This window comes from Nansenia antarctica (assembly GCF_963989245.1).
Source record: "Nansenia antarctica genome assembly, chromosome: 15".
NCBI lineage: Eukaryota > Metazoa > Chordata > Actinopteri > Argentiniformes > Microstomatidae > Nansenia > Nansenia antarctica.
Window position 1 is genome coordinate 3,809,318 of NC_137685.1, and position 10,000 is coordinate 3,819,317.

Consider the following 10,000-nt stretch of genomic DNA (forward strand, 5'->3'; position numbering starts at 1 on the left):
TAAAGATAACACCACACAGGCATTAATAAACACCTAATGGATCAGATTATGTAAAAAAACCTCAATTTTGACAAAAACGGAGATAGAACCTTATAATTCTAACGTCACGAACATTCGAATTAGGCCAGATATATCGACCCTCTCTTGTTGCTCATGTGGGGGTCACCTCCTCTATGACTAGTTTCGGATGATCTTTTTCTTGTTGTTGTCGTTGTTGCAGAGAGAAAGAACGTCACCCACACAGACAGAATCAAACAGAAATACAAACCGAGAGATAAGAAGAGAAGGAAAAAATAAAAAGTGGGAATAACGGAGGAGAAAGAAGCGTCTTTGTGTTTGTTGTGACTGCGGACGCGTCCCATAAAGAATGTGTAAGCTGATGGTGTCTGTCAGGGGCTAGCACGGTTGTTATCCCGCCATTATATCAGATTTATCTTCATTCCCATTCGCCCGACGTCTGCCCTGAAAGCTCATTTGTCAAGCTGAGGGAGCTGGCTGGCTTTTTCTTGCATTTATAAACCCTGTCTGCCTCTCAGAGGATGTACTGGAAAATATAGTGTGACATGACAAGAGGAAGGGAGGGGGGGAGAGAGGAGAGGGGCTGTGGGGGGAAGAGGGTGATGGGGAGGGAGGGGAGGGGAGGGGGGGGGCAACTGGCAGCCACTTAACTTGGCACAGAGAATAATCCATGCATCGCCTCTGAGAAGAAGCGCTGTGATTTATTGTCGTTCGTCGCCTCCCCCCCCACAACCCCCTCCGTGGCCCCCCCCCTTCCCTCCCTTCCCTTCCCTTCCTTCCACCTGGCATCACTCAATGAAGATGTGCTCCAGAAATGGGGCATATGATCTAAATACACAGCGTCTGTGGAAGGAAAGTGGCTTAGCCGCCCGTACATCTAATATGACTAGCCTGTGACTGGTTTCGGTCCTGTGCCGAAATTGCCCCAGTGCCCGTCCTCGTGTCTCACGCTGATGTGTTTTTGTTTTGCAGGGGCGTGTGTGTCTCAGGAGGCCCCCCCCTCGGAGGGGTGCAAAATAAACCACAGCAGAGATGCTGATTTTGACGCAGGTACAAGCCGTTACTAACCGTGGGAGGAGATTGCCGGGCGATTTCTGATGGAAATCCAAAACACCACTGTGGGAAGCACCGCTGGGCCAGCTAGCTGAGGTGATCTGGGAGGGTCTAGAATGTTCTATCGGCGCCTCTGGAGTCCAAATCAAGGCCAGGGGTGGTGGCGTGGCGTACTGTGTACGAAACGCCAGCGATGGTCTTATGAATGTTAGATCGAAGATGTGTGTTGTTGGTGGGGCGGCCTGGCTGACGGAAGTTGGATGTGAGAATCTGAAACTAGCCTAAACGACCCTCTTTTGTCTCCTGTTGTTGACAGATCGGGGTCGGGGCTACGTTTATTGCAAATATCTTAGTTCTCCCGTTTGCTCAGTCTGTCGCATTACGCCAGATCATAGAGATGTTCTTACGCCGGTCGAGCCTGAGGCGGACCCCATTTGGATGGATTTGGCTCTGTTGCTGTACGCTAGCGCTATGTTAGTGAAGGCAGGCAGTTTTTCTTTCTTCCCGTCATGCCAAAAACTTTGAAAGCCAAATGAATCCAATTAGTTGAGTCTTTATCCGTTGTCTGGAGGCAGGCCCATTCCCATAGTTTTAAGCTCCCCTCTGTTATTCTATCTGTGGGCTCTCTACTGTGGCGTGCGGTGGTTAATCTTGGCCGGGGATTTGACTGACCACAGGAGCAAGACAGTGGGGGTGGTGGACTGGCCTGAACGGAGAGAGAGAGAGAGACAGAGACAGAGAGAGAGAGACAGAGAGAGAGAGATACAGAGAGAGACAGAGAGAGACAGAGAGAGAGAGACAGAGAGAGAGACAGACAGAGAGAGAGACAGACAGAGAGAGAGACTGGCCTGAACGGGAGAGAGCGAGCGGTTATGGAGGGACGACGGTTGGAAGTAACAAGTAACGACTCCGAGCCTGGGAGTGATTTGCCCGGCTTGCCTGATTTGTGCTTTGAGCCCTCCTGTTAATTTCCCCTGTTTCCTTTCCGCCGTTGGTATTCCCGGTGATTGAGTGTCGGACTCTTACGGTTGTTGTTTTTTTAGCAGGGGTTTGGAAATGAAAGCGTCGGTGGTCATTAGTATTGACGGCAGCGAGCCAGGGAAACACGGGCTAATTAACGCCGCCGCGACTCTCCGAATTCGCTTGTAAATAAAGATGAATGGCGGCGGGGATGTCAAAGACGAATCCGGCAAATTGACAGGCTACAGGCCCGATGGTGGGAGGGAGAGAGAAACGAGGGGTGACGGGACATACGTCCGTCAGCTTGACAGCGTTCCACCCACAGGTCCCACACCTCTACCCCAAAACGTGAGGTAACAACCGACAACTTCAATAGGGGACGTCTAACATCTAAATCTGCCTCCCACCTGTTTCTCTGCACGCTAACGATGAGCCGGCACCATGTAGCCTACACACGCGTCGTGGTCTCGCATAGAGCTCCTAACCATAACTTCCCCCCCTCCTCTTCTCGACTTTCCCCTTTGAAACGGTCTGAGATGGGCTGTGCACTCGCTGTGCAACCCCCTCCCCCACGAGCCCCATCTCTCCCCACGGCAGTCCCTCAAATTACTCGGAAATAAACAATGTCCTTAATTTATTTGGGTCTAATCTTTAGTCTCATTTCCCTCGACCCTCCTGTGAGTTGATGCGTCCACGACTCCCAAGCGCCCCCCCCCCGATTCAATTAAGTCAGGAATTACTTGTCATAACCACTTTTCTTTCCCATTTAGTGGCGTGATTCTGATCCTTTGGAGAATTACACTGGGGGAAACGTGATGTACAATGTATCATAAATGTTAACGCGGGCAAAGGGAGCGCAAATGAGATCTCGGAAATGGATCCTGTCAGGTCGGATATCACACAGATGGTGGCGCGCCAGTGTCACGTGTCGTGTGACCACTTGGGGGCACTCTTGCACCATGCAAAGGGTGGGAGAACCGTTCAACTCACCTTGAACACATCCAGGTTTCATTAGTTAGTCTTGTTTGAAAGTGTAATCTAAATCTAAATTGACACCAGATAGCTCTCCTGGACCTAACTGTAACAAGGTATACACTCTGTTTCCTTTCTACCATATGTTGTTCCTAACACACTTGGGTGATCTAGAAAACTACTGGAAATAATACGTACAGTACTGTGACTGAATGATAGCTACTGTTGTTGTGTTGTGGTCTCTGTGTTGTGCTTCATGAATAGTGAAATTAATTATGCTCCCCGAACAAACCGAACCGCCCATAACTCATACCCCAAGCAGCATTTGGTGTGTACATACATTACACATAATGACCTGCCCCTTACAGAGTGGGTGAGTGGGGTTGGAGAGGAGGGGCTGGAATACTGAGCGCTCCCAAAAGTGTACCCGCAGTGGAGAGTGTGCAACGACAAGGCCAACAGGCCAGTGATAGGCCCCATCACAACCTCCTTCCCCAAATTAGCCCTCAAAACACATCTGTTCACCAAGGCCTTTGGCCCCTAGTCAATGTTTCAGTTTTTGCTTTGTTTGTTTTCTATTTTGTCTGTCTGATCATTTCCCTTAGAATTGTAAAGCGTCCTTGGGTTTTTTGAACGGCGCTATAGAAATTAAAGTTATTATTATTAGTAGTAGGTAGTCATCACGTAACGCTCGTCTCATTCACAGAACAGCGTGGGTTTCTTGCACTGTTTGATCGCGTCATCCCCCAAAAAGTCTCGTATCCGGTAAACATTCAGTCTTTACACACATTCGGTGGCCGAACACCGAATGTACTCTTTTGCTATTTTCGGGCCGAATAACTTCGGTGGCCGAACTTTCCTACCCAAACACCAGTAAGACGGAAGGGGGTAAGGAGGTGGACAAGCACACGAGAGTCACCATCCATCTCCGTCTCCCTCTAGTCTTCCCTGGACGGGGATAAGATGGCACTCGTGATGGTAGCGTCAGCGCCAGACAGCGCTCCTCACCTCACCTCACCTCTCCTCACCTCACCTCTCCTCTGGGAGATTGCTTTCTGTTACCTAGGTGCTACCCCCAGCATTTCCACTCTCCGGTGCAACATTAATGGTAAATAAAGCGGAGCGTAGCCTGACTGCCTGACTGCCTGCCTGCCTTAAGGGGCGGCGGTGGTGTTATAAAGCAAGAGGTGCCGCATACATATTAATGCACATCTTGAGGAGGCATCGGCAGTCCATATTTTTGTTGACATATGGGGGCTGTGTTGGCATTTTGTAACTGGAATATGTAAGGGGAGGGGGGGGGGGGTGTATGGAGAAATGTGTGTGTGTGTGTGTGTGTGTGTGTGTGTGTGTGTGTGTGTGTGTGTGTGTGTTGTGGGGGGACACAGATGGGCAGTGAGTCGGTGACGGTGACCTTTTCGCCTGCTGTTCAGGTGTCATGTTATTAAGGAGCGGGTTTGTCAGTCACACTGAGCTGGGTCATTAATTGGCACGCGGGAACACAAACAGCCGTTAGTCTACCTAAGCAAACTGTAATTGCGCTCCGTAGGTCACGTCCTACGTCTATAGATAGAAAGCAGCTGCACTTTTCAACTCTTGCCTCGTCACGAGTTGAGGTGTGCGTGTGACCGTGTGTGTGTGTGTGTGTGTATATGTGTGTGTGTGTGTGTGTGTGTGTGTATATATGTGTGTGTGTGTGTGTGTGTGTATATGTGTGTGTGTGTGTGTGTGTGTATATGCGTGTGTGTGTGTGTGTGTGTGTGTGTGTGTGTGTGTGTGTATGTGTTTATGTGTGTGTGTGCGTGGGTGAGTGTGTGTGTATGTGTGTGTGTGTATATGTGTGTGTGTATATGTGTGTGTGTGGGTGTGTGTGTGTGTATATGTGTGTGTATATGTGTGTGTGTGGGTATATGTGTGGGTGTGTGTGTGTGTGTGTGTGTGTATATTTATGTGGCTGTCGGTGACATGGATATGTTCCTCCCTCTGCTAGGTGGCGTGTCTGATCAGGGTGCCCACGGAGGTGGTCAAGCAGAGGACTCAGGCGTCGCTGACCTCCAGCACGCGCCAGGTGCTGCTGGCTACGCTCAGAGAAGAGGTACTTCCGGTCTTTCACCTCGCTCCAATCACAGCCCACCACCACCACTACGTGACGTTAGAATTATAAGGTTCTATCTAAATGTTTGGTCAAAATTTTTTTTTTTACATAATCTGATCCATTAGGTGTTTATTAATGCCTGTGTGGTGTTATTTTTTAAAATGTTGACATTTTTGAGTTAGTAATTAATAAAATACAAAGGTTCCATCTCACAAAACATAATGGAATGTAAAAACTTTGACGCTCAATATCTCTGAACTGCCCTAAACGGAGATAGAACCGTCTCATTCTAAGCTCACGACTATCCAACACTATGTTCCACCTTCCTCCAAGTACATCAGTGAAGTGAATACCAGTCGTACTGTATTTTTTTCATAAAGTCAAATGGTGTGTTCTGTCTTCTCTCTCTGCGCAGGGTGTGAGAGGCTTGTACAGAGGTTTCAGGAGCACAGTACTGCGAGAGGTAGGACCTACTTCACCCACCTTCGATGTCACACACGTGTACTCACACACACACACACACACACACACACACACACACACACACACACACACACACACACCCCACACACCCACACACGCACACACACACACACACACCCACACACACACACACATACTCTCCCTGTCACAGTGCTTCACTGGGCTAGACTAAGACCACTGATCTTCACAATAAAAAGCTCATGGAAGGTTTTATTCCAATAGTTTCAAGTTTCAACCATCTATCTCCTCTCTTGGTACATCATTTAGTTTAGTTTACCCTCACAGTACGGTTACACAAATCTATGTTTACCACAGCATGCTCATACACATGATGTACTAGTTGATATGTATGAAAGCCTTCCACTCTGCCTGTAAGACTATTTCTGATGCAGTGAATTCATGCGAAAGGTGTGGAAGACAACACTATGGGTGTGTTCTCACTAGAACATTTGCTTCACTTGGAATCGGAGTTTAGGATAAAGTTCGCTTTGCTCTGCGTCGTTTGGAGCTGTGAGAACGCGCATTCGAAGTCGCTCCCGGAGCAAATAACCGACGGATGCTCCGCTTGAAACGGGTGTTTTCGCTCCGGTTACAAACGACGCATCCGTCACTTTGCTTCGCTTCGCTTTTGGTGAGAACGCTGCTCGAGGCTGTCCATAGGAAAACAACAGCGCATGCGTGTTGATCTGGATAAGAGAGGGACGAACGGGCGATTTTCAATTTTTCTGACCAATCAACTACCACGTCTGTTGCTTCGATTGCGTATGTTACTTCGTTTACATGAAGGGCTGTGAGAACGCAAATCAGAGAAATAATTTATGCAACAATGTTGAAAACTCATCCACTTGCTCCGGGTCTCGATTCAGACTTTCATGTGAGAACATGACCTAAGTTCTCCTGTGAAAGTGAGCGCCTTCTAAACGCACATGGGTTCTGTCATCGGAAACATCCCCCCCCTATTGGAATTCCATCAGATCAATCAAAACAATTAGTGATGTTATAAATGCAGAACAAAACGACGGCCAAAAGTGGATAATGGTAAATGGACTGCACTTATATAGCGCCTTTTTTGCTGCTCCAAAGCTGCTCCAAAGCGCTTTACAACGGCCTCTCTTTCACCCATTCACACACACATTCACACACCAATGGCGGCAAGCTGCCATGCAAGGCGCCGGCCCGCTCACTGGGAGCAATGTTTTGGGGTTCAGTGTCTTGCCCAAGGACACTTCAACATGTGGCCAGTCGGGGCTCGAACCGCTGATCTGCCAACCTTGTGATCATTAGACGGCGACTCTACCTCCTGCGCCACAGCCACCCCGATAATGAACATTGTCCTGATGATGTCGGCTCCACCTCTTGTCATAGAGCGCCCACTCTTCTCTTTGATTCATTATCTAGTGTTTTAATTGCACCTGCAGCGCATGATAACGTGTCGGCCTAATAGATCGAGGCAGGGTGTACTACGACTTCTTATTTAAATCCACTTTTCTTCTTTTCCCTTCCGTACTCGTAATTTTCAAAAGATATGGAAAGATAGAAAGAAAGCATCAGAGAGAGGGGAGAAAATAAGCAGGCCTATATGAAGGTGACACTCGCCTTTCTTTCCTTTTTTGGGGCGGGGGGGGGGGGCGGGGAGGGGTAATATAGTCCCCTACCGCTGTGCTAGCCTGTACTTATTTTCTGCCTCACTAAACCGATGTTATTCACGCAAATTCCATCTGGACACCGAGGGGAGAGAAAAAAAAAAAGGGACAACAAGGCTCTGATTTCTCCAAGGGGCTGTGAATAAATGAATACATTTGAAGGCTGGCGCCCGACCAGCGTGCATACTAACCGCTCGGATGAAACGGGCGGCGGGCGGGCGTGGGGTAGCTGGTGCGTGCGGGAAGGGAGGGAGGGGAGGGGGGGAGGGAGGGGAGGGGGGGAGGGAGGGGGGGGGAAGCGCCCAGGATCCTCCTCGCGATTGGCTTTGACGTGTGTCAGGAAGGTAATTCATTTTCTCGGCCCCCCCCTGTTATCCTGCTCATCTCATCCTGGCTCGGCGACCCTGTCAAGATAAGTTTGTTTACGCGGAACGGGCCCGCTCCTCCCCCCCAGCACCGGCCATCTAATTGGGGTCTTCTTCCATGATGTATATTCATTAAGGAGCCTTCAGAAGCGATTCGTGATGGGGGGGGGATGATATTACAGGTTACCGCAGCACGATAAGGGTAGGCCTACTATAAAAGTGTTTGAGGACGGACTGACTCAGAGCTGACTCTACAGGGGGCCTTTAAGATCATATTAATATGAGGTACTCCGGCTACTTCAAGTTCCATGTATTGATCTTGCGTTTGATGCATATTTTTTGCAAAACTGCAATAGTTTATTTTTTCGCAATCTGCTGAGGTAGCGGGTGCAGCCGACTCGAGCATGAAATGGATTATGAAATGTACCACCGTGTGCTGCTGTAAGATTGTTGTGCTGCTGCTGCTGTAGACTTGCCTGTGCCCAAAAAAAACGTAATTCATGTAAATATGTTGTTGTGGATATCGGTCGTGGATTCCCATACACATCATGGATGCATCGTGTGTCGTCCGTTTAGCCAAGAACAAGCATTTTGGTTTGCTCAGATCAGGCAGTCATATTATGTACATGCCTGTGGTTAAATCGTCTAATTAGGACTTTTTTATTGTGACTTATTTATTTTGGCACCCTCCCCAGATCGGATTGTATTATGTTCTCTCTCTTTCTCAACTCACCACTAGAGGGCAGGAATAAGATTATCGCTGTGTCGGTGACCCACTAGATTCCTCCAGTTCCTTCCCCTCCCCTCCCCTCCCCTGCCTTACCAAACTGGCTTTCTGAAAATTTACGAGCTGCAATCACACTGATGAAATTGATAGCCTGTTTTCTACCTCACAGTAGTGAGCGTTTGTGATTGAGTGCCTATATTCTCTGCCCTGAGATGTTACGATGTGATCTAGGAGTTTTTTTTATCTCGACTGCGTCAATTGCTTTTTGAGTAATGAGCTTCACTTATGTGCTTTGATAGTAATTTAGTCTTTCGCCAGTTGTGTGTTGAGGAGCGGCAGGTTAGTCAAGCAGACTGCCAGCTATGACAGGGAAATGGCACTGTGGAATCCTTATACCCTTAAGCAAATTTCCCTTCTCTCTTTCTCTCTTGCTTTCTCTCTCTCTCTCTCTCTCTCTCTCTCTCTGCTCTCTCTCTCTCTCTCTCTCTCTCTCTCTCTCTGTGTGTGTGTCTGTGTGTGTATCACTCTGGATCTTTCTACCATACTAAGTTAGAGTGTGAAGGAAGGCTAGCGAGACAAAGGAGGGAGCGAGAGCAAACTGTCAGAGGTGCGTCAGACAGGAACAAAAGCAAGATGATTTATGTCTCAGAGAGAGAGAGAGAGAGAGAGAGAGAGAGAGAGAAACGGCATTTCCCTGTCATAGATGGCAGTCTGCTTGACCAATCTGCCCCTCCTCAACACACTCTGGTGAATGACTCAATTTCTATAAAATCACATAAGCAGAAGCTCATTACTCAAAAAGCAATTTGACAGAAAAGCAGTTGAGATAAAAACCCTGGATGAGTTGGGAGGCAACACTATGTTGTGTCAATAGGGAGACGAGAGCGTGACAGCGCAGGTGGAGGTAAAGACGGCACTCTTCTGACCCTTACCCCCCCCTCTCTCTCTCCTCCCTCTCTGCTCCCTCCCTCCCTCTCTTCTCCCTCCCTCTCTCTCTCTCTCTCCCTCCCTCTCTCTCTCCCTCCCTCTCTTCTCCCTCCCTCTCTCTCTCCCTCCCTCTCTTCTCCCTCCCTCTCTCCCTCCCTCTCTTCTCCCTCCCTCCCTCTCTTCTCCCTCCCTCTCTTCTCCCTCCCTCTCTCCTCCCTCCCTCTCTCTCCCTCTCTTCTCCCTCCCTCTCTCTCTCCCTCCCTCTCTTCTCCCTCCCTCTCTTTCTCTCTCCCTCTCTTCTCCCTCTCTCTTCTCCCTCCCTCTCTTCTCCCTCCCTCCCTCTCTTCTCCCTCCCTCTCTCCTCCCTCCCTCTCTTCTCCCTCCCTCTCTCCCCCCTCTCTTCTCCCTCCCTCTCTTCTCCCTCCCTCTCTCTCTCTCCCTCCGACGGCCTGTTGACAGTGGAGGGCCTCTGGCCCCCCAGGCCCAGACCTAACCAGATCTTACCCCATGCCCAATTTGTTTGAATTACCCGGCTGTTTACCTTCCTGCTCCGCCTTAGTCACACTGGCTTCTGCCTGCTAACAGGTGGAACACTTTGTGAGTGTGTGTGTGTGTGTGTGTGTGTGTGTGTGTGTATATGACTGTGTATGAGTGTGTATGTGTGTGTGTGTGTGTCTGTGTCTCTCTGTCTCTGTCTCGGTGTCTGTCTCTGTCTCTGTGTCTGTGTCTGTGTGTCTGTGTCTGTGTCTCTGTGTCT

At 49.0% G+C, this 10,000-nt stretch overlaps 1 protein-coding gene across 1 annotated transcript in view; it reads left to right on the forward strand.

Moving 5' to 3' along the window:
- The window catches only part of slc25a26 (solute carrier family 25 member 26), a gene marked incomplete at its 3' end in the record, with an annotated part of 17,120 nt that extends 7,879 nt beyond the window's left edge, over positions 1-9,241 (forward strand). Inside the window, exons 4-6 of the mRNA XM_080545772.1 lie at positions 4,994-5,098; positions 5,514-5,561; positions 9,191-9,241. Of these exons, the coding sequence (XP_080401898.1) occupies positions 4,994-5,098; positions 5,514-5,561; positions 9,191-9,241 (204 nt within the window). The remainder of the gene's footprint in view (positions 1-4,993; positions 5,099-5,513; positions 5,562-9,190) is intronic.
- Between the last annotated feature and the right edge of the window lie 759 nt (positions 9,242-10,000).